The following is a 25,314-nucleotide window of genomic DNA, read 5'->3' as shown; positions in this document are numbered from 1 at the left end:
AAATGAGAAGTGACAAGGGTGTCTGGAGATGACCAGGATCTCGAAAGCACGTCCAAGGACTTCTGTTGGCCTATTGGAATTTGTGACTCTTCTCCTTCGAATGGTCAGGCAAACCATGCCGCAGACTGCTTTTGACAGTCCCCTGTGTTCCAAAAGCAATTTGCAATATAATGTAGGGGGGAGTCCAGCTCCTATTTGAGAAACTCAAGACCCCTTAGGACACACGGAAGTAAAGTCATGCCACTCCTTAGTTTTTGGTTTACATGTAGAAGCAGGAATTCACAATGTCACCTTTGACACAGAGTGCCTGTGTATTGGGTCTAACATATCAATATCTGAAAGCAAGCAAACAAGCACACATACGAAAGCTACAGAATGTTTTGCATGGTGCTATGGATTTCAGGAAATTCACGTTCACAGTTATTTACACTGTCAATTTCCAGCAGCATGCTTCCAGATTTGGAAAGCTTCTCGTGGGATTTCCAACCCATGATCCCAATTTAGTAAAGCCTATGGTTTGCAGTCAGCTAAATACATTTATAAATAGTTCTGATGTTACTTATTCCAGCCAAGGCCAAGCATCATTTATTTGAATAAACGTGCTTATAAGCAGCTTGCAAGTTTGCCTTATGACTGGACTATCTAAGGCTCTCCCCTTGTATTTGTGTGTGTATTAGTGTGTGCATATTTTGAGAGCACAGCTTGTGTGTGAATCAAATTTTATTGTTTGTAGCTAATGCTCGTTGCAATGTGTGTGCGTGAAGAATACAGCATGTGCGAATATATATTTGCATGCGCATAACATTGCTAGAGCATGCACACAAACAGACACACATCGCAGCTCAAAACCAGAATTGCAACCTAAGATTGCAGAGTCTTTTAAGAGACAACTTACACCCCTTGCTTTTTCTAAAAAAAAACCACAGACATAAATTATGTATGGCTTTGGCTTGAGCAAACAACATCTGATCTATTTATAAATCTATTTAGATTACCACAAATCACAGAATCTCCTTCTAGATGAGGGAGGAAATCCCATTAGTAGCTTTCCAAGGGTAGAAAGGTTGCCCCTGGCAATCAACAGCATATAGCACTATCAGCTGCTACCCATTCAGTTGTACATAAACCAATAGGACAGCTGTTTCCAAAGGGAAATTTGTTTTCTTGCCCTAATAGAGATCAGTTAAGTTTAGAAGTCTGAAGAGCGACCTTCGTTAAAGTAAGGGTGGGACTGAAAGCAGCCATACCTGAGCCTGGGCCTAGAGGGTGTGTCGTCTAACTCAGAGACCAGTTGCTACAACACAGAGGTAGAAGCTTGGGGCTGAAGGCAGAGAAACTGAAGACCAGCCCGTACCACTCTCCTGATGATGAAGTGAAGGTAGATGCCCAGGCTCCTACTATTTATCCCAGTCCTAAACAACTCAGCGGCTTGGTGGTAGCAGAATGAATGCATTGGATATGGAAGATCCCAAGTTCAATCCACATCAGCTCCATGTAGGACTGGGAATACTCCAGATCTAAAACCCTGGTGAGCCACTATCAGTCAGTGTGGACAATACCGCTGTCAGAAGCGGGGTCAGCAAACAAATCACACGTGAAGCTAACTCTTTATTAGCAGAAGCAAAGTCTGCTCAGGAGTGCCAGGCCTGATGAGCATTGCAGCTCTTGTCAGTAGGCCTTGCCCCATGGAGGTTGAAAGTCCCCACCTTCTCACAACTGCCTAAATCTCCTCCTCCCCTGGTCCTTCCCAAGCAATCTGAGACTTGGGAGCCGTGCCTGACTTTGCTCCTCCCTCTTCATACCTCTCCTGGTTCTGGAGACAGGTGGAGGGGAGCTGGTCACAGCAGGAGAGAGAGAGACACCTGAGCTTCTTCACCAGCCTGACTCATCTCTGCTTCTTGGACTCCATCCTTTCCTGTTTTAGCTTCTGGACTTCTCCTCCTCCCAAGCTTCTCCCTCTTCTCCCTCTGTCCACTCATCATTGTTCCACCACCAATTCCTAGGCTCTGATCCTTTGTCCCTTGAGGGTTCCCCAGCTGATGCCTCCCACCATTCCTCTGCGTCCAGTCAGTCCATGACAACTGAACTATATGAACCAAGCAGCTTCCTATATCCCCAAATAATGAGTTCTTGGTATGAGCTTTCGTGTGCATGCATACTTCTTCAGATACACTGTATCTGAAGAAGTGTGCATGCACACGAAAGCTCATACCAAGAACTGACTTAGTTGGTCTTTAAGGTGCTACTGGAAGGAATTTGTTTTGTTTTGACTATGGCAGACCAACACGGCTACCTATCTGTAACCCAAATAATGAGTGCATAGAGCTTCTGTAGAGTCAAAATATTGGCTCTATCTATAACTGGGGTGGGGAGGCTGTGGCCCTATGGATGTCGCTAGACTACAACTCCCAGCACCTCTGACCTTTGGGGGCTGATGGGTGTTGGAGTCCAACAACATCCAAAAGACTAATAATAATAATGTTGTTGTTTAGTCGTTTAGTCGTGTCCGACTCTTCATGACCCCAGGGACCAGAGCACGCCAGGCACTCCTGTCTTCCACTTCCTCCTGCAGTTTGGTCCAACTCATGCTGGTAGCTTCGTGAACACTATCCAACCATCTCATCCTCTGTCGTCCCCTTCTCCTTGTGCCCTCAATCTTTCCCAACATCAGGGTCTTTTCCAGGGAGTCTTCTCTTCTCATGAGGTGGCCAAAGTATTGGAGCGTCAGCTTCAGGATCTGTCCTTCCAGTGAGCACTCAGGGTTGATTTCCTTCAGAATGGATAGGTTTGATCTTCTTGCAGTCCACGGGACTCTCAAGAGTCTCCTCCAGCACCAGAATTCAAAAGCATCAATTCTTTGGTGATCAGCCTTCTTTAAGGTCCAGCTCTCACTTCCATACATCACTACTGGGAAAACCATGACTTTAACTATACGGGCCTTTGTTAGCAAGCTGATGTCTCAATAATTTATACCCCAGCCAGCAAAGATTCCTCATCCTTGATCTATAATGTCCCCTGTTATCGACTCCGCTCTTCAACAGCTATCCTAACCACCAGTCTTTGCCCTCACAGAGTCTTTAACTGCCTCTCCACAAAGACTCTTCACGACAGGACATCTGTGAAGTAGGAGAAGTAACCCCGGTCCTCTCAGGTCAAAAGACTGGATCCCAAAGACTGAGAGGTGATTCTTGCGGATGCCACTGGACCTCCACGGCCTGACAGGTGCAAATCTCTCTGAAATCTTGGGATAACTTCGGGAACAGCTTCCAAGACCAAGCAATGAGCTATCAGGAAAATAAAATAAAATAAAAAATCCCAGGAAAATTGAGTTTACCCACAGAAGTCTTGGTGCACGACCAGAGTTTTATTGCGATCCCAGCAGGAATTCAAGCGACGGCTTCAGAGACAATTGAAGTTGACTGCTATGGTTCTATTTACCATCAATATTGCAGTCTGCAGCCAAAATGTTGACACACATACCAACAAATTAACCTTGGTGGAGCTAGGTGATGGGTGCAGTTTGTTGACTGTAAATGCTCCTGCACAAGGCATGGATATGGCATGACAGAAGCTTATAAGATTACATGGAGAGAGTAAAGCTTCCCCCCCCCTCTCTCCAACACTAGAACTCGAGGGCATCGAATGAAGCTGCATGCTGGAAGATTTAGGATAGAAAAAAGAAAGTACTTCCTCACACGGTGCACAATTAGACAATGGAACTCACTCCCACAAGAGGCAGCGATGGCCATCAACTCAGATAGCTTTCAAAGAGGATTAGACAAATTTGTGGAAGGGTAGGCTATTGGTGGCAACTAACTATATGACAACTAGGTTCTGCCTCCATAGATGCTTCAGACCACCAGATACTGGAAACTGCAACAGGGGAAAGTATTGTTGTGCTAAGGCCCTGCCTGAGGATTTCCTACAAGCATCTGAGTGGCCACTGTGAGAATTGGATGGTGGATTAGATCAGCCATTGGCCTGTCCCAGCAGGCTCTTCTTAAGTTCTTATGACTGGGATAGGTACAGTTCTCTACGAGCTTTGTCTAGGAACAACTGTACAAGGAACCAGCGTTCAAAATTCTCTAGGCACCAGGCACAATCTGGACCTGGCTATCAGCTACTTGTGACCAAGTGAAGATGCCCGGGTGCAAGGATGACGCCTGATGTCACCATGATCTGGAGGTGCATGCCTGGGGATCCCTCGATCTTGACTGTTTTCACACACCAGCAACACATCCTAGATAATTCTATACGTTATATTTTAGCTGCACGATCAGAATGAATTTCAGGAACCCAAAACTCATATTGAAAAATTCAAGTTTTGAGCCTCTGGCCCCAAAATGGCAACTAGGCATTCTGTTTGGGCTACTGTAACCCTGGATTAAGGAGCCATTTAGCACCTAGCTTGTATATCTGAGTTTCTAGCACGGCAAGGACCCTAGATCTTCTGTTGCATCTAAGTTTGGGATACACAAGAAGCAACAAAAACACTTATTGAGATTCACATTATTGAGGTCTGATGTGAAGAAGGTATTTATGCCTCTGCAGGCTGGTACCCTCATTATATCCAAGCTCAAATGAAATTGATCTTATGTCTGAAATGACAATAGCTTCCAGGCTGCAAATGAAATGTTAAGTCTCAGAGGAGCTTCTTCTTCCTTTTATTTTATTTTCAATGAACTTGGGTGGCAAGGAGAGGTCCTGTTGGTGGGATAATACTTACTTTACTTGAGAAGAGTAACTTCCATATGCACTTGGGTGGGTGTTTGAAATATGGCCATTCATTCTGATCAACACTCCCTCTGTGGAAACAGGAGAGGAAAAAGTTATTGGGGCAACCAGTACAATAATGTTAACATTTAAGAAAGACTGCAGAATATGCCAGTTAAGACTAGCAATGGATGAAATCTGTCAATTTTGTTTCTGAAAGTTTTTTATTTTCTCAATCTTAAATTAAATTCTCCATATTTCTGCAGCAAAGAGATTTTTAAAAATACTAAAATACTCATGAAGATTTGTCAGCTTTTAGAGTGAATTTCTCCAAATACATGCAGTTCAGTATGTAGTTTTGAGTAATGTACACAATCAATTTTCCTTAATATAATGCATTTGGTAAATTATTTTCTCTCTCTCTCTCTCTCTCTCTCACACACACACACACACACACACACGCTTGTATGTATACAGACACACAAAATCGCCTCTGAAACATATGCACATTTGGTTGGAAAACAGTGACACGAATTTTGGAGAAGTGCAAAGTTCAAAGGGCAGCAATGTTTTGATTTATGTTTTGCTTCAGGAAGTACAAACTAGCTTAGTTCCCTTTAGAATCAAATTTCTCCTCCATCCCTAGTTAAGACAGTGGAAGACGACTGTTACCTTTACATCACAAGCCTCCAAAAACAAAGAATGCTATTGTTACAAACATCTTCATCATCTAGCAACAACAACCTCAAAAAGTCCTGCACAAGGTTATCAATCAGTATCATCTGAGTAGATCTTTGGTTTGAAAGAAAACGATCTGTGCACCAGACCTAAGAATTGTGTACTTGCCCAGGAAGTTCCAGAGGCAACTGCCGCAGAATCCATTTCCTTGTGAGGAGAGCACACCAAAGTCTTATGGAACTTTTTGCTCTTATCAGTTTTACAAACATACCAATCCAGCTTGTGGAAGCAGGCAAGCATGCAGACCATGCAGGAATTTAAAACAACATCAGCTCCCCAAAGCAAACAGCACATCCCTCAAGGACCAGACCATCAGAACTCCTCCTTGCAAGCCTCTGCAAAGTCATATATCTCTGGCATCGCTTCGGCTTGAAGCAGTGGAAATCTTCAAGCAGTTTCTTCCATTCTCCCAGGGCAAGTGAAGCATAAGAAGCTGCCTTATACCAACCGGATCAGATTATGGGGAACCTGTAGCCTTCCAGAGGCTCTTAGACTACAACTCCCATCCCAAGTGACCATTGGCCATGCTAGCTAGAGCTGATGGGGGCTGATGTTCTGGATCACCATTTTTCCATATCTGCACTAGAATGTAAACACTGCAGCTGCTGGTACCAGGCAAAGGAAAGCTTTGCACTTGCTGAAGTTTAGCAGACACCGCCCCTGACCCTAGCTTACAGACATTGCATTAAAATGAAGCCCACTGTCAAAATACCATTACTTTTTACATAAATCACTATACATTGGATTTTCCAAGACCTTGTTTGCTCAGCGTGGTGCTTTTCTGCATTTTTGAGGCAGATCCATTTAATCTACTCCAACATTGCAGGGGATGATCATTTGGGTCCCCTCCTAGTTCTGCAGCTCTAATGCATTATTCCTGAGTACAAACAAGATTTGCCACTTTTTGTATAGGTATTGAAGGACAAGTGTTTCAGGCTCTCCCCGGGTTTTTCAAGGGGTGCTGGGAAATCACACAAAAGTCACAGGCAAATCTCTTCGCAGAGCAGGAGTCCTGTACCTGCCCACACACAAACACCTTATTTATAAAGCATATGTTTTGGGAAAGTGGCATGATTTTTTTGCCAGTCAGTCTATAATCACATGTTCATGACCAGTTGACATATTGCAGTTTAAAGTATTCCTTAAAATTAGCACCTTCCTCATAGGCCTTTTGTCTCTCTAACTTGCTGGGCCGATCATCTTTCTGTTAATTAGCTGTTAGAATTTTGCAGGGCTGTATGAATAATGAATAATCTGGAGTTTGAATGAACAAAGCTGCTTTGTTTGTATGAGGAATCTAGAGTGTAGAGCATGGATAGGCAAAGTAAACCCCAGGGGCCGGATCCGGCCCAATCGCCTTCTAAATCCAGCCCACGGACGGTCCGAGAATCAGTGTGTTTTCACATGAGTAGAATGTGTCCTTTTATTTAAAATGCATCTCTAGGTTATTTGTGGGGCATAGGAATTCGTTCACCCCCCCCCCCAAAAAATAATAGTCCACCCCCCCACAAGGTCTGAGGGACAGTGGACCGGTCCATGGCTGAAAAAGGTTGCTGACCCCTGGTTTGGGGTGAGGAGGGTTTTTTAAGCCTCTCCAACAATTAGGAGTGAAAGTTCTGCATTGACATACATACCCTTCTGCTCTCCTCCCTGGCACACACCCTCCATCACGGTGCACAGATTGCACCAGATCTTAAAAGAAGCATACACAAATGCTTTTATTGGGATCCTTTTTAGGAATTTGTATAGTGCCTGGCAGAACACTGGGGCGAGAGACCCCATTCAAGCAAGCAAAGAAGGCAGCATTTATTAACTGGTCAACGCAAACATCAGCAGTGTAACTGACAGCACAAATGGAACTTCGCCCTACACAACGCCCTACTGTATTTTATTCACTCCAACCACAGTCTCTTTAAGACCCTGGATTGAATTTTGGGGAGGTAACGCCAGCTCACTACCCTCTTTGAATTCAATGTTATCACCCATCTTTGTTTGAGACTCTGTCCTGTCATGTGATGCCCCAAATCTTACTGACACAGTCCAAGTGGAAAGCATTGAGGCATTGCTTTTGGCGGTTGTAACTTGCCTGCAACTCACTTCCACAAAGCAGTGTGCACAGCACGCAAGCCTGGTAGATGTTGAATAGTGGAAAAGATGGACGAAGGACACAGCTGTTGGATTCACAGCTCTTTATTGCAGCTGTGGATCTGCAGTCAGTCTGCTCCTGGAATCAGACTGACTGCAACCTAGCTGGCTGCTTTATATAATACTAAGTAACTTGAAACAGTAACAACTCACAACTAGTTATCCAATCAGGAGTGACAGTTTTCAATCCTTCATTTACATACTGGTGGCCCTGAGTGAGAACTGCCACTGATATTAATACATAACAGTAGATCTTCCTCTTGGTATTGGACATTAGCACCAGGTTCTCCCAAATCCTTTTGGAGAGGCGAACTGTTGCAGTAGCTACCTTGCCAATACTCTTGTCTAGCTCAGCGTCGATGGAGATTTTGGTTGTGGTGGATCCCAGGCAGACAAAACTGCCTACCACCTCAAGTGCTGACCCAGGATGTTAGTTTTCGTCAGGCTGATGAAGGCAAAAGTGGGTGGAGCGATGGATAAGTCAGAGGTTTAAACACACGTCTGTCCAACAAGTAGTCTCCACCCAAGCAGGGAAGAGGCATCAGCTCAGTTCAAAGGCACATCCCTCAGGAAAAGCACCCATGCTGGGGAGAGCCTAGGGAGAGTCCTAGGGGCTGAATTTGACCCCCAGGACCAAGCACCACATGCACAAACCCTGTGTTAGGTTGTGGGTGAACATATCAGATGATGAAGAAGAAGAGTTTGGATTTGATACCCCGCTTTATCACTACCCTAAGGAGTCTCAAAGCGGCTAACATTCTCCTTTCCCTTCCTCCCCCACAACAAATACTCTGTGAGGTGAGTGGGGCTTATAGACTTCAGAGAAGTGTGACTAGCCCATGGTCACCCAGCAGTGGAGGAGCGGAGACACGAACCCGGTTCCCCAGATTACGAGACTACTGCTCTTAACCACTACACCACACAGGCTCCCAGATGACACAGCGATTCTTCAAACAGCTCTTGTTTATTCACAGGCCAGAACAGAACTGAACTGAAGGGTTCAGCCACCCTGCTTATATAGAGCTCCACTACAACATAACTGTAACACCTTCTGTAACTACCCAATCACTGAACGTCACTTTCAATCCCTTATTTGCATATGTGGACCTGAGTGAAAACTATCTACAGTATCCCCCTGCTGGCCCAGGGTGAGAACTTCAGTACATAACACCCTGCGTGCATTAAGAAGACAGATGTAGATATAGATCTAAAAGGTGAGATATGAGCACCCAAAAAGCTAAGGACAGGGCTGATACTCAGAAGGCCTGCGACATTCTGAGAAAGAATTTAGCAAGATCATATACCTTGTGTAAGTTTGTACAATTATGTCAGTTAATAGCAGTCTTTTTGTGTTGTCAGTGCAGCTGAGCAGGAGGTCTGTTCTGTTCTGCTGCCGTCTGCTCCAAGTTAGTCAGAGTCTGTGAGAGTCTTTTAGTCTTAGGGATAAATCTATGTAATACACTAGTAACATAAGTAATACCTGCCAGCCTCGTATATGCACATTTAATCTAATAAGTGTGAGGACACTGTGTGAAAAAGTTATTGCTATTTAAACTTCAAAAAAGCGTCTTGTGCAGTTTTTTATAGGAGGGAAAAGGGAACAAACATAAGCATTAAACGATCCACTCTGTAGCTTTCGCTTCAGCTTTCTGTTAATGGGAATTAAATATAATTGCTAAACAAACTAATGTTTATTAAGTGTCGCAAGTGTGGAAACAGGAAAGATAACGTTCAGCTCATTTGTTCTTCCTAACTAAAATCTAATTCCTAGATAAATGTGTAAGGAGGAAAAAGGAGAAATATACACGACATGGGCTCCCTTGAAAAAGAGCCAAGAATGGCCTCTTGGCTTAGAGCGTAATGCCAAGGTTGCAGATTCCTGCATTGCAGGGGGTTGGACTAGATGATCCTCAGAGTCTCTTCCAAGTCTGTAATTCTATTATTCTTTCCATAAAGCAAACTAGCAAACTACACAAGACATCAGTACGTTTCCGAGCACAATTCAAAATGTTGGTGCTGCCCTTTAAAGCCCTAAACAGCCTCGACCCAGTATACCTGAAGGAGCGTCTCCACCCCCATCATTCCACCCAGACACTGAGGTCCAGCGCCGAGGGCCTTCTGGCAGTTCCCTCAGTGTGAGAATGAAAGCTACAGGGAACCAGGCAGAGGGCCTTCTTGGTGGTGGCGCCTGCCCTGTGGAACACCCTCCCATCAGATGTCAAAGAAATAAACAACTACCTGACATTTAGAAGACATCTGAAAGCAGCCCTGTTCAGGAAAGTTTTTAATGGGTGACATTTTAATGTATTCTTAATCTTTGTTGGAAGATGCCCAGAGTGGCGGGGAAACCCAGCCAGATAGGTAGTGTACAAATACTACGATTCCACCGTAGTCCTGATCTGAATCGGAGCTGTGGCCCTTCTTATTTGAAGGGGGGGCAAAGCTCCTCTATTTAAGCTTGTCTTCAAAATATGCACACAATCTCTTGGTCAGAACACCATCGTGAATGAACAGCTGCCACCACGGATTGTTTTAATATCAAACTGAGCCAAAACTCAGCGAAGTTTACCCTCTGTTTAACCTGGCTGAAATGTACGAGGCATTGAACTGTGTGGTATTGTTCTGTAAATAGCTCCATGCATCACGAGAATGCGTAAAATGGAAGGTGCTGCTCTGAACTTCAGGACAGCAAAGAGGACAGCCATGCAATTGCCGGAAACACGGATCAATTATGAATCGATCACCTCTGCAGTAATCACCAAGATTTTTTCATGTATCCTCTGCGAACAGCTAGGATTACCATACTAGAAAGGAGGAGGGAGGGATACCACCTCCTAAAGAAGGAAATGAGAAAGACCCAATTTGTGCTATAGGTTTAAAACAATATCATTCCACTTTAAACACTCACATCTACTCCCAAAGAATCTTGGGAAGTGTAGATTGTTATGAGCGCTGAGGGGACTCCCTTCAATTATCAGAACCCTGAAGACACTACAACTCCCAGGATTCTTTGGGGGGAGCCATGACGGCTTAAAGTGGTATGATACCACTTTAAATGCGTAATATTAATAAAATGCAGATTTGGCCCAACACAAAGGTGTTTCCAGTGCCCCCACTCTGGTGCAGGGTGAAATAAAAGAACTGGTTCCAGTTTGTTCAACTGCTGTGTTCTGGAAGTTTCTGATTTGGAACAATAAAATATTTATGCATCTTCCATTTTTAAAATCCTGGCTCATTCAATGCCATAAGGTTATACTACCTCCGTGTATTTTAAAAAAAGTGTCCTTGAATGCTCCTCGGACAGGTAACATGACCCTTTTTAAAATTCAGGAAGCCCTGAGCAAGCCAGCAACTTGTGGTCAAAGGCAGCGCCTTCCTGCTCGCAGCTTCGCTTTCCAGCACTTCACGTTCTTCTGAGGTGAAACTGCCCTTGAAGTTTTGTTTGTTGTTTAAATCCACTGGTTTCTGCAAGGAACTGCAGGTAATAAAAAGGCCCAAGAAAAGCTTAGGGGGGAATCTTTCAGCTGCTTTCCAAATTGAGTGGTGCATTTGTTCACAACGCCCAGGAAAGGCAAAGCTGGTTTGCGAAAAGAAAAGCCCATAATAATTAGTGCTGTCTGGTTAAAGCACTTTTAGTTTATTAAAAATTGCCACTTAGCAACTGACCAACTACATTTAAATATTTCTGCATATAACCAGGAAGTGCTAAGTAACTTGCAACGAAGGGATATCTACTACTTATGGCTGAAGAGACAGATAAGAGATCCCTAACATTATCTCTCTCATTCCTTATTACTAATGGCACAGAAGCAACTTAGCCCTACCAATTAATCAACTAACAATTACTTGATTAATTTGTTACCTGATGATTGATTGTGTTATAATACTTATGGGGTGTTCCAGAGCCCGTATAGAGTCTTTCAGTGGGTTCCCTATCGGTAGGAGAAAGTAACAGTAGCCAAACAGAGTACATTGAGAAGCAAAGTAGCTAGTAAGCCTGATCTTTATTCAAGGAACTGTTGCAACAGGGTTCCCACTCACCACACGCAGGAGGGCAGAGGAACCCAGAACAACGGTGTGAAAGCCCTTATATTGACTTTTGGAATTGCCCACCCTGTAGCCCAAGACGCCCCCCCCCCAACATCATACATACATCACAGAAGGAGGAGGTCTACAGCATAAATCCTCTCTACCAGGATACCTAATAACGGACACTGACTGCATTACCGAGGCAGTCCGGCCATTCTTTTCTGATGGTTAATACTTTAGTTCCTGAGTCCAGGTCACAGGTGCACCCTATTCCTACACAAATACGCCCTTAAGAGAGGATTTGCAAGCAAAAGGAGAATGAGAAGGCTTTCCCCATTTGCCTCCCCTACTGCAGAGGAATATTTGAGGTCACTGGGAGAGTCAAAATGGCTTCACGATTGCTCTCCCATACTATCTGAGACACATGGTCCATATATTTAGATATGTGTGCATTTATGAATATTTATTCTATATTTGAGACCTTAAAATTCTTATAACAATGGCAAGCCCAGTAATAATTGCAGACAGCAAGACTTGGGTACCCTGTGTAACGTTTCACCTCCATCCACATGCACTCACATGTAACGCTAAGCCATGAGGAAACACGCAAGTCCCATAGATCACGGCTGATTCACTCCTTCCCTGGTCCACCTGCCATTGAGCCACCTGGGGGTAAGGTAAAGGTAAAGGACCTCTGGACGGTGAAGTCCAGTCAAAGGAAACTATGGGGTTGCGGCGCTCATCTCACTTTCAGGCCAAGGGAGGCAGCGTTTCTCCACAGCTTTCCAGGTCATGTGGCCAGCATGACTAAACCGCTTCTGGAGCAACAGGACATTGTGACAGAAACCAGAGCGCATGGAAATGCCGTTTACCTTCCCTCCGCAGCAGTACCTATTTATCTACTTGCACTAGCGTGCTTTCAAACTGCTAGGTTGGCAGGAGCTGGGACACAGCAAAGGGAGTTCGCTCCGTCGCGGGGATTCGAACCGCCAACCTTCTGATCGGCAAGCCCAAGAGGCTCAGTGGTTTAGACCACAGTGCCACCCACATAATTTGGCTTAGCACCTGGACTCATGATTTGTCTCTCCTGGGCAAACCATAAATGGGTCAACAAAGAACATGCCTCAGTTACTGAAGGTTGGCAGTTCGAATCCCCGCGACGGGGTGAGCTCCCATTGCTCGGTCCCTGCTCCTGCCAACCTAGCAGTTCAAAAGCACCTCAAAGTGCAAGTAGATAAATAGGTATCGCTCTGGTGGGAAGTTAAACGGTGTTTCCATGCGCTGCTCTGGTTCACCAGAAGCGGCTTAGTCATGCTGGCCACATGACCCGGAAGCTGTACGCCGGCTCCCTCGGCCAGTAAAGCGTGATGAGCGCTGCAACCCCAGAGTCGGCCACGACTGGACCTAATGGTTAGGGGTCCCTTTACCTTTACCTAAGCAGAAGGGGAAGGGAAGTGTTAGAGATCTTAGGAGCAAGCATCCCCCAAAAGGCTTGCTTGTTTGCACTAAGCAGTGGTTTGGCTGAGTTATGTGTGAACCTGGTCATAATATCGGGACTCATCACCACAACATTTCTGACTATATAGACCTTCTGCAGCAGTTGCAACAATCTTTCCCTGTGAATTGGCCCGTACAGCTCTCTGTCATTCAAACTAAATGGGATCCAAGGAAGGAATATCCCCCCACCTCGTCTCGGAAATCACATTCACAGCACCCACATAAACTTTTAAAAACTGAACATTACTATATTTCACGTAAAGAACGTTCCCACACACAAAGGTTTCCATTCAAGGTTCCCAGGATTTTAATAGCTCTAAGAAATAACAGCTGTGGCCCTGATACGCAATTTGTTCGCTGCTGCCAAAGAAGTGGCGCAGTGCCAGCATTTGCTGAAAAGTACATCTACCAAGTACCTCATCTCAACAGGGAGTAAAAGCCTCCCAAAAAAATAAAATGTGGGGAATCGGGCTTTTTTATCACCTCTTTTTTATTATTATGTTCTGAACAGGCAATATGTCCATGCGTACAAAAAAAAAATGTTAAAAGAAACACATGCGTGCAAAACTATGGCAACTACAAACGCAGAATTTTCACTCTCTAGAATAGAAGAAGAAAGGCTCCTCAATGTGCTAACCTCATCTATAAGGCCCCATCTGCTCTACACATTGAAAGTAGCATCATGCCACTTTAAAGAGCCATGGCTTCCCTCAAGGAATCCTGGGAACTGAAGTTGGTCCAAAGAGCTGAGAGGTGTTAAGAGACCCTTATTCCCTTCGCAGAGCTACAATTTCCAGAGTGGTCTAACAAGGAATCCCTCTTCCCAGAGAATTCTGGGAATTGTAGCTACAGGAGATAGGGGGCTGCTAACAACTCTCAGCTCCCAGTTGATTGACTGTAGGTTCAAGAACAAATGAGCAGGGATACTTATTCACACTAAGCATAATTAAGAGTCAGCTTAATGGTTTGGAACCAGGTAATCTGAAGAACTGGCTGCACCTACACAAGGCTTTTAAGATCAGCATCTGAGGTCCATCCCTCTGGTCCATCAGTGAGAGCTGTGAGATTGGACAGTACCAGGGCCAAGGCCTATTTTGTGGTGGCCCCACATCTTTGGAAGAATCTTCTCCAGGAAGCTGGCCTTTGGGAACATTTCACAGATTTAGGCATACCAGTCTGCATTTGGTTACTTTTAGCACCCTGTGCTTTTAACTGAAGCCTTATTATGCTGCAGCTATCTTAGTGATCCATACAAGCATGGTTCACTGCTTTTATATAGTTTGATTATTTAATCTGTGTCTTCAAATATGGTTTGAGAGAGTTTTTACCAAGAAAAGAGGGCCAGAAATCAAACAAACAAACCTCCCTAGACACAAAAAACATCTCACTAGTTTAGATGGTATCCGAAGAAGTGTGCATGCACACAAAAGCTTATACCCAGAACAAACTCAGTTGGTCTCTAAGGTGCTACTGGACATTTTTTTTTTTTAATTTAGTTTAGATGGATAGTTTAAAAGGATTAGAGAAATCCATAGAGAGGTTGCTCAACATCTGTTTATTATCCACAACAGCTAACAAGAAAAAGAACCCCCATATCTACAAGTACTCTAGCAGGTTCTGGGTTCAAGAGAAGGTGGTCACCCTCTCTACCACCCAGTTTTGAGCTTTCAAGGGCATCTGACTAGCTACTATGGCAACCAAATAGATTTGCCAGACTTTGCTTTGATCTATCAAAGTAACTCTTAGGTTCTTATGAGGCAGAGGTATCTGACATTGTACCTTCCATAAGTCTCCCACCATCCCTGGCCACTGACTAATCTAGCTGAAGCTCATGGGAGATGAAGTCCAAAAACACCAGGAGAGCACCATGTTGGCTATCCCTGTCATGTGAACTCAAGATAAAAACCTGAGTCTGCATGATGCACTTGTCGACAAACAGACAAGCCTTTAGCTCCATGGCTGGCTTGCTGTTCAAAAGCATAGTCTGGGTCCAGCCTTCCACAAGGACAAGTGTAACCTTCAGAGGGAGACTAGTGTGCCCCAAAGGACTCTTCATCTTCATTCCCTGCAGCCAGATTTGTTCCCTTCATGGTTAACGCAGCATACATTGCCCGTCTTGCAAATAGCATGTCTCTGTTTACATTTGTCAAACCGCATATCTGAAACAACACAGAACAGATGCTGCTCCAGGCTGGATAGCTAACTGTTATTTCCTGAAGGCTGATCCAATTTTGAGAAAAGGGAGAGGGTGTTCGGAAGAGAAATTGCTATAGCCAGGACTAATACCTGGCTTATAAAAAGTGTATTTGTCCTTCAGTCCAACTCCCCAGCAAGCCTCCGAATTCACACCTATAAACTAAATCCACCTTCGTTTGCTCTTCTCTTCCTTCTGCCCTCCCAAAATAGTGCTATTATTTTAAAGGCCAATTTCACCAGGGGGCCTTCCCCAACTGTACAGAGAATTCCCCCCCTCCCTTCCACATATATACTTCAAGGCAATGACAAAATATAATAAAACAACCAAGAGAAGGAAAAGAAAGAAGATGAATTTACAAATAATACAAAATGTACCCCCATGAAAGAGACCTGTTCATTCAGCTGGGAAAGCATTTTGCCGCAAATTTGTCTTCCAGTAATTTCAGAAAGTGCAGATAGTTGGATGCCTGTCATGTCTCAACATGCAAGCTGTCCTACAAAATGGAGGTATCTGCACTGGAAGACCTGATTCAAGTTACTGTGGAGAAGGTTTCTTTGGAAATTGAAGGAGAAGCTCTCCTGCAGAACACAGTGACCTCCTGGGTACATAAGGAGCCAACCTAGCAGTTCGAAAGCATACCAGAGCAAGTAGATAAATAGGTACCACTGTGGTGGGAAGGTAAATGGTGTTTCTGTGCACTCTGACACTTGTCATGGTCCTCCGTTGCACCAGAAGCAGTTTAGTCATGCTGGCCACATGACCTGGAAAGCTGTCTGTGGACAAACACTGGCATCCTTGGCCTGAAGCGAGATGAGTGCCACACCCCATAGTTGGCTTCGACTGCACTTAACTTTACCTTATATAAGGGAGAAGGCAGCCTCTCCAGCAAACTGTCCCAGGGCTGTGTAACTTAGTACCAAAACCTTCAATTTGGTCCAGTGTCAGATTGCCGGCTGGTGCAAATTTTAGCTTGCGCTTTTATGTCAACATCCAACTACCGAACAGCTTAATCATCTGAGCTCACTAAGATGCATCTTAGAAACACTGAGTAATAAGGATACGTAGCCAGCTTTGTAAGCTGCCTGTTGCAACCGCCACTTACGCCTGCCTCGAAATGTCATGGCTAAGTGTCCTTTTTCATCATTGTAAGCTGTCACTGTCGAGCGATGCCCACGCTAAGTTAGTCCGACATTAAATGAGCTCCTCAGCTCTTCCGCTTTCAGGATGTGAGAGATGTACAATAACCACCTAGCTCACTGGAGAATAGGTACAACTGAAAAGGAACGTCAGTCATTGATTGCCCAGGACTGTTCCTCAAATCAGATGCACAGCAGCGGCTGAGCTTGGGACTGCTCTATAGGTGAACACAGGCAATATTATGGGATGGACTGGACAGTCCTAAGGACCTATCTGTGTCAGTTTTATCATCCCCTCTGCAGCATCACAAATCCAACTCAATGGTGTAAAGTTGGAAAATGTCAGTCGCTTCTCCTACCTGGGCAGTTATCTTTCCACAAGGGCACACACTGATGCCAAAATCCAGCATCACCTGAGCTCTGCGAGTGCAGCTTTCTTCTGTTTGAAGTGCAGGGTGTTTGAGGAACGGGACATTCACAGGGAAAACAAAATGCTTGTTTATAAAGCCGTTGTACTACCAACCTTACTATATGCTTGTGAAACATGGACCACTTATAAATGCCATCTCCAGCTCCTTGAAAGATTCTATCAATGGCGTCTCCGAAAAAATTTACACATCACCTGGAAAGACAGGGGAACTATTGCCAGTGTACTGGAAGAAGCAAAGATCACCAGTGTCAAAGCAATGATTCTTCAACATCAACTTCGTTGGACTGGTCGTCTTGTGTGGATGCCTGATTATCATCTTCCAAGGCAACTACTCTATTTCAAATTTAAAAATAGTAAGTGTAATGCTGGTGATCAACAAAAGACGTTCAAAGACTCTCTCTAGGCAAATCTAAAAAAATGTAGAATAAACAACTGGGAATTACTGGCCTGCGAGAGCTCCAACTGGAGAACAGCCTTTACCAAAGGTGTCATGGGCTTTGAAGACGCTCAAACTCAGGATGAAAGGTAGAAACACACTAAGAGGAAGACATGCTTGGCAATCCCTCACCATGATCAACTCCCTCCCAGAAACCTACGTCCCCACTGTGGAAGGACGTGTGGATCCAGAACTGGCCTCCACAGTCTCTTACAGTCACTTACAGACTCACTTTTAAAACCGTGCTAATGGAAGGCAATCTTATGTGTTTATGGAAGACAATCTTACTCGGCTACGAGTGATCGCCAAAGAAGAAGAAGACATAGGTCCACCTTCCCGAAACTGGTGCCTTCCGGATGTTTTGCATCACAGCCACAAACAGCCACAGGCCAGGATCAGTTGGTCAAATGGCTTTAATCAATTTCAGGTAGGAATATAGGAATCTGCCTTATACTGTGTCAGACCATTGGGTTCAAGTACCTCCAAATTGTCTTGTTGTTGTTTAGTTGTGTCCGACTCTTCATGACCCCATGGACCAGAGCACGCCAGGCACTCCTGTCTTCCACTGCCTCCCGCAGTTTGGTCAAACTCATGTTAGTAGCTTCGAGGACACGGTCCAACCATCTCGTCCTCTGTCGTCCCCTTCTCCTTGTGCCTTCCATCTTTCCCACCATCAGGGTCTTTTCCAGGGAATCTTCTCTTCTCATGAGGTGGCCAAAGTATTGGAGCCTCAGCTTCAGGATCTGTCCTTCCAGTGAGCATATTGTCTACAAGTGCTATTTCCCAGCCATACCTGGCAATACTGGGGATTGATCTCGGGACCTTCTGCGTGCAAAGCAGATGCTCAACCACTGAGCTACAGCTAGAGGAACCAATGAACTAGATTATATGATAGAGACAGTTATTGGGCCACCCAAATGCTATGGCACTGCCCAAATGGGAGCTTCCAGAGTAAAAACTAGCAGCTTTTGGAAGGGCAATTTCCAATGGGAACAGAGGGAAAGCTTCCCCCTATAGAGCCCATTGTGGCTCTGATTCTGATCAGGAGCCCCCAACATATTTAACATCCCGTGTAGCCTTGCCTTTTGGGGGAATGGAAATTCCTTTCCTGGGTCAAAAAGGAAAATGGAAAAATATCAGACACAGTCGGCAGCAGGCCTGTTCAACAGCAAGACGCCTTGTTTCTGACGCTCCCACTGGTATTATTTCTGTTTGTGCAGCTTTTAACTACACAAGCACCACAGTAAGCACTTCATGCTGTGAAGGGAGAGCCAGGGGAATCCCCACTTATTTCTTAAATAAATTCATTTTTCTTATATACAAAAACTCTTTGCGAAGGGAAAATGGCGAGAGCTGTATTTATTTATTTTTTGGTACTCTTTTTTTTTTTAAGCTCAGGTTCAGGCAAAGTACAGCAACAAGTCAATGAGGAGGTGCGCTTAATTATTTACAAGTCTGAGACCCGGCTCGGTAGATTCCAAGGTCATCTATTTATACCGTGCAATGATAATATATGTTTGTTTCCAAATGCCTAGCAGCCAAGGCTTGAAGCGTTCAAAGCCAGGAGGTCAGGAGGTGAACATGGCATTCAAAACACTTTGTGCAGTCCTGCCGACATAAGAAAAGGACAATAAAGGGTTCTGTTTGGCAGAACATATGGGAGATAAAGGAACTTTATTTAAAAGGAGGGCGAGAGGGTTCTTTCCGAACAAATGCAAGCGCCAGTGATCGGGCTTTGTACAAACAGAAGATGCTTTCAAGCAATCTCTGGCAAAAACTGGCTCAGCTCACACGTAATCCTAAACTATAATTTAATGCTAAGAGGATGAGCAGCAGCTAACAGTGGACTTTTATGCAACCCCTCCATCATCAGCAAATTATCAACAACAGCTAACAATCCATTCAACCAACTTGATGTGAGCTCTTCTTCTGCCCAGGTGGGACCCATCTTCACCCAAGGTGAGCATAAACCAGGCTGTCAATGTGGCACAACTAACATTCCCACCACCTCCAGCCTTCTCCACCAAGACTAACTATGGTCCTCCTCCATGGTCATATTATACCCCTGCTTTTCTCCACTGTTAGCCACTTTCTAAGCTCAGTGCGTTGTCTCTGGGCAAACAGTGGAGCAGTAAGTCCTTCTGACCCCATTAATGATATCCCTGCACTGAAAAGTACAGAGGAACAAGAAACAACCAGGGTTTTCTATAAGAAAAATACGTATACATCTGCTGTGGTGGCTGCAAGTGAAGGCTAAATCTGAGACACCCGGATGATACAAAGTATAACTTTCACAGAAAGTATCTTCTCACAGAAAGAGCAAACAAAGCACTATTTTTCTATTTTTTAAAAAGGTTAGGTAAATGTCACTGCGAAGAGGAAGACACACTGTGGTCTTTCCTATTCCTTATTACATGGCATTTGTCAATCTTTGAACATGCCAGGAAACAAAACAGTACGTTAAATAGAATAGGTAATATTTCAAGTCATTAAATGGTTTCATTGGTGGCGTACGTGCTTCATTGGGGGGAACAGCTAGTACAGTCGTGCCCATGTACACGCAATGCCAGTCTCTCTGTTTCTCCTTTTTTAAAGCTGAAGTTCAGATTGCCATGCTTCCTCGTCAAGTTGCACATTTCATTTTCTTCTCAAGTCCTCATGAAAGTTAATCAGCATTTGGGCACACATTTCTCCCAATATAAACATTTTATGCAATTTTGCCTAATACAGACTTTTTTTTGCAAATTTTCCTAACACTATGCATTTTTTGTATATTATATACAGTAATACTTGCATTTTTTAAAAGAAACTTTTTCTTTGCATACTCATTTCATACCCCTTTTTTAATTGGAGAAGTGTGTTTTCATTCACATATTGTTTCAGGAAGTGCAAATTAGGTAGGCTTGCATTCAAAATGATTTTTTTTACCCTAACCCAGCTTCTACAAACCAAGGGGGGTGTTCACATATTCCATTCAACAAGTGTGCAATCTGTGCATACAAATAATTGACCTGTACAAATGAACAACTGTAATTATTATTACTACTACTACTATTACTACCACCACTACTACTATTTTAATTATACCCTGCCCATCTGGGCTGGGTTTCCCTAGCCACTCTGGGTGGCTTATAGCACATATAAAAACCATAGCAGAACGTCACACATTTAAAACTTTCCAGTACAGGGCTGCCTTCAGGTGTCTTCTAAAAGTTGTATAGTTCTTTATCTCCTTGACACCTGATGGGAGGGTGTTCCACAGGGAGGGTGCCACTGCTGAGAAGGCCCTCTGCCTAGTTCCCTGCAACCTCACTTCTCGCAGTGCGGGAACTTCTTTCACACACACACTTGTACATATGCAGAGATGGCTTTTGCCCGTGTTCAGTGCAATGTGCAAACAACCCTAAGGTAAACACCGTAAGAAAGCTGGAAGCAGACTTTCACAGTCTTAGTTTAAAAAAAACCATGCACACTTTTAAAAGACCCCCACACTGGAGTTGGTACTGCACAGCCAGAGATTGTCACCCAACACTTGTTTAGGGTTCTGGGTAGCAGGAAAGACAGCAGGAGGGGTGAGACCCTGGCTTCTTCACCAGCCTGACTCGTCTCTGCCTCTTGAGCTCCCTCCTCTCCTGCTTCAGTTTCTGCCTCTGATTCTGGACCTCTTTCTGCCACAGACTCTCCCAGCTCACTAAACCCTGTTGCCTCCACAACTTCCAACACCTCCTCCTCCCAGTCTTCTCCCTGTGATCACTCATTGTTGTCCCACCACCAATCCCCAGGCTCTGAGCCTTTGCCCCCTGAGGATTCTCTAGCTGGTTCCTCCCACCACTCCTCTGAGTCCACCCAGTCCATGACAGACTCAATGTGGTGCCCACCAGATTGAACTACTGCAATGTGCTCTATGTGGGGCTACCTTTGAAGGTGACCCAGAAACTACAATTAATCCAGAATGCGGCAGCTAGACTGGTGACTGGGAGTGGCCGCTGAGACCATATTAGACGGGTCCTGAAAGACCTACATTGGCTCCCAGTATGTTTCTGGACACAATTCAAAGTATTGGTGAGGAAATTTAAAGCCCTAAACAGCCTTGACCCAGTATACCTGAAGGAGCGCCTCCACCCTCATCATTCAGCCGTGACACTGAGGTCCAGCTCCAAGGGCCTTCTGGTGTTTCCTCACTGCGAGAAGTGAGGTTACAGGGAACCAGGCAGAGGGCCTTCTCGGTAGTGGCGCCCGCCCTGTGCAAAGCCCTCCCATCAGATGTCAAGAAAATAAACAACTATCTGATTTTTAGAAGACATCTGAAAGCAGCCCTGTTTAGGGAAGTTTTTAATGTTTGATGTTTTATCGTGTTTGTAATATTCTATTGGGAGCCACCCAGAGTGGCGGGGAAAACCCAGCCTGATGGGTGGGATATGAATGAATGAATGAATGAATGAATAATGTTCCTGAACTCCCATCATCAACAGCCCTTACCACTGACCATGCTAGCTGGGACTGCTGGGAGCTGAAGTCCAATGATGTCTGGATGGTACAACATGGGCAGCCCCCAAATTCAACAGGGCTCTTAGGCTGTTTATCTTTGAGCACAACATCACGTCCTCTAGCAGCTAGATTAAAATATCGCACTGCTGATATTTGGGACCATCATCTCTTCCTTCCATCAAAAGGGCCAACATGCTCAGTGGCGTAGCGTGGGGGGTGCAGGGGGGGCCGGCCGCACCGGGCGCAACATCTGGGGTTAGGGCAAATCCACGGGTTAGGGGGCGCAAATCCACGGGTTAGGGGGCGCAAATTACTTGCCTTGCCCCGGGTGCTGACAACCCACGCTACGCCACTGAACATGCTGACATTTCCCTGGAAAGTGCCACCAGCCAGGATGCTTTAACTGTATTCCCAGCAACCCCTTCCCTGACTAGTACATTTAAAGTACAACACCAGTGTGCCATTGACTCAGTGCATCTACTCCCTGAGGCAATGGAAACAGCTCTGACATTTGTCTCTTTGGTTTCATTTGTTTATTAGGGTTTGCTTGGCGCTTTCCTCACCAATCCAGTGTGGCAGGGCGGGAGGGAGGAGAGGGGAGAACAGTATGCTTAGCACATCCTCTACCACAGGACAGTCCAATTCCTACCAAACTGCCACACTTGATGGATAAAAAAATCCTAGTCAGCATTTTAGACCATCTGTGCCCTGTTCTCTAAGGGGGGGGGGAGGAAAGAGAGAATCCCAGCAGACAAAAACTGCAATATATCTGTGCAATGGAAGCGTGGGGGAGAAGGAGAGAGAAAAAGTTGCTGGCACCCTTAATAAAATTTAATGTTTGCCTTCCTTTCCTTTCAAGAGGGGAATTTTTTTGCTCCAATTTACTAGGCAGTTTTAACCTGTTCAGACCACACCCGCCATTCCTGACTGATGTTTATAATACAATGGCCTATTTGCTTGTATGAAGCCTGCTATCTGTCTGCTTCATCTGGTCAAATTATAATGCCCTTCAAGCAGAGCTTTTATTCTGTCCACATACAGTTCCCCAATGCAATACAATGCAATAAATTATCCGTTTGCAGCCCTAAAGCATTCCAATTGCTTGTCCTATCAGTATTCACCATCACAAAGTTTATGCAGCAATTTCACTGCAAAAAAAGAGAGCTCATGATATTTGCGTTGCTGATCCTCAAACACGGCCAGAACCATACACATTCCACTTGTGAGCAAGCCCCACTCTTCGGAAATAAAAAATATTACAAATGTGGCGGCTGTTTAAAAACACTACCAGTTGAGCATATGTCATGACGACATCGGAAGCGAGCGCAGGACTTCTCAGCCTAAGCCTAATTTAAATGTCAAGCTTCGGGGAGAGGGGGGAAATATGACTCATTAAAAGGTGAGTTACTGCACAGCCAAAAAGACAAGTTATTTCGCAGAAATAAAAGATGAGCTACACCCTGCAAACATTCCACTCAGCACAGCACAAACTGAAAACAAATTATCTTCCCCATGCTTTTACTACACCTGAAAACAATCGTCAGGTTGGAACCATGCACGTGATGGCATTTTGAGCGAGCCGTGATCATTATTAATGGGTGTGTCTGCTGGTGGGAAAACCATGTGTGAATGTTCTTCAAATCCCCCGTGACAAAAAAAATATGATTTATTTCAAACTGACACCCCCCCCATATTAACACGATTAGGAAACCATGCGAGTTAGAGTCCAACAAAAGCTGGAGGACCACTCTTGCTTGAAGGATAGGGAGCCTGGTCTGGGCCACTGAAAAGCCACATGGCTGAATGATGACGATGATTATTTTTTTACCAGTCCTTCACTCTAAAGTCCCAGGCTGGCTTACAGCACCGAAAACACACCATTACAAAAAGTTTTAAGCAGCTTACAATCACACAGGGACGCGGGTGGCGCTGTGAGTTAAACCACAGAGCCTAGGACTTGCTGATCAGAAGGTTGGCGGTTCGAATCCCTGCAATGGGGTGAGCTCCCATTGCTCAGTCCTTGCTCCTGCCAACCTAGCAGTTTGAAAGCATGTCAAAGTGCAAGTAGATAAATAGGTACCGCTCCAGCGGGAAGGTAAACGGCGTTTCTGTGCGCTGCTCTGGTTTCGCCAGAAGCGGCTTAGTCATGCTGGCCACATGACCCAGAAGCTGTACTCCCTCGGCCAATAAAGCAAGATGAGCACTGCAACCCCAGAGTCGGCCACGACTGGACCTAATGGTCAGGGGTCCCTTTACCTTTACGTTTTACAATCACATAAATCAGGCGGGTCCTAAAAAATATACAACTCAGGAGTCAAATGCGTGATTAAAGAGGTGTGTCTTCGGCATGTAATAAAGACACCAGACCCATCTCATCACCACCACCACCACCATCATTTTATTTGCATGCTGCCTAGTTAAAACAGTACTCAAGGCAGCTTACAACATGACAAGATTTACATAATTACAAACATAACAAAAGTCAAAACAAAAAATTCCTTCCAGTAGCACCTTAAAGACCAACTAAGTTAGTTCTAGGTATGAGCTTTCGTGTGCATGCACACTTCTTCAGATACACCGTGTATCTGAAGAAGTGTGCATGCACACGAAAGCTCATACCTAGAACTAACTTAGTTGGTCTTTAAGGTGCTACTGGAAGGAATTTTTTGTTTTGACTATGGCAGACCAACACGGCTACCTATCTATAACAAAAGTCATAAACAATAAATAAAGCACAACAAAAGGTGCACAACCAAATGGAAAACAATTTCCACATAAATCCACATCTATGTGAGAAGGACATTCCACAACTTATGGGCTGCCTCCGAGCACCTTGAGTTAGGCTCAGAAACAAACTAGCAACCAGTGCAGCTGTGGGCGGCGGCTGAGGCCCTTTGCCCCTACCACCACCCCCAGAAGCAGAAGCCATATGTTGGCTGGCTGTTGAGGGAATTCCCTGGACGGAAGAAGTACAGAGCAGGATTCCCACAAAAACAACAACAACAACAACAACAACAACAACAACAACAACTGGAGGGGCAATACCTTGCCGCCTGGCTAGGAATTGGCTATGGGCCATGCCCAGGCAGGAGGCAATGCATAAAGGCTGGCCACATGTGCCTCCTGCAGATCATTGTCTGTTTGAGTTTGATCTATCACACCTCTTGGGACCGTGACTGGTACCACAACAGGGAGCAGCACGTCATTTTGGCAGTAGACGCAAGTGCAAACTGTGAGGGGAATGTCAGGCCAGAGAGGGGGCCCCGAGGCAAAGCAGAAGATGAACCGAACTGTAGCTGTCAAGGTTTCCCACATTTAATTTTGGCTTCCTTTGTTCTCCTCTCCGTCATGCATACATGGAAATTGCATATAGGCACTCTGACCCCAGACAACATTACGGGTCTCCTACATAAAGCTGTTAAGCGTCCTTGAAGATGTGGCTGGTAGATAACCATAGAATCACCGGATTGTAGAGAAATGAACTTTTGGACACATAAAAAGTCTT

At 44.8% G+C, this 25,314-nt stretch overlaps 1 protein-coding gene across 1 annotated transcript in view; it reads right to left on the bottom strand.

Annotated features, from left to right (window-relative positions):
• Nucleotides 1-25,314, bottom strand: part of EPS8 (EGFR pathway substrate 8, signaling adaptor) — a 139,326-nt gene that overhangs the window by 58,316 nt on the left and 55,696 nt on the right. Inside the window, 1 exon segment of the mRNA XM_081879423.1 lies at nucleotides 4,727-4,805. Coding sequence (XP_081735549.1) covers nucleotides 4,727-4,788 — 62 coding nt within the window. The 5' untranslated portion in view covers nucleotides 4,789-4,805.

This window comes from Podarcis erhardii (genome assembly GCF_964252035.2).
Source record: "Podarcis erhardii genome assembly, chromosome: 10".
Taxonomy (NCBI): domain Eukaryota; kingdom Metazoa; phylum Chordata; class Lepidosauria; order Squamata; family Lacertidae; genus Podarcis; species Podarcis erhardii.
Note: the sequence above shows the minus strand (reverse complement) of the source record. Positions and strands in the feature narration are given on the sequence as shown.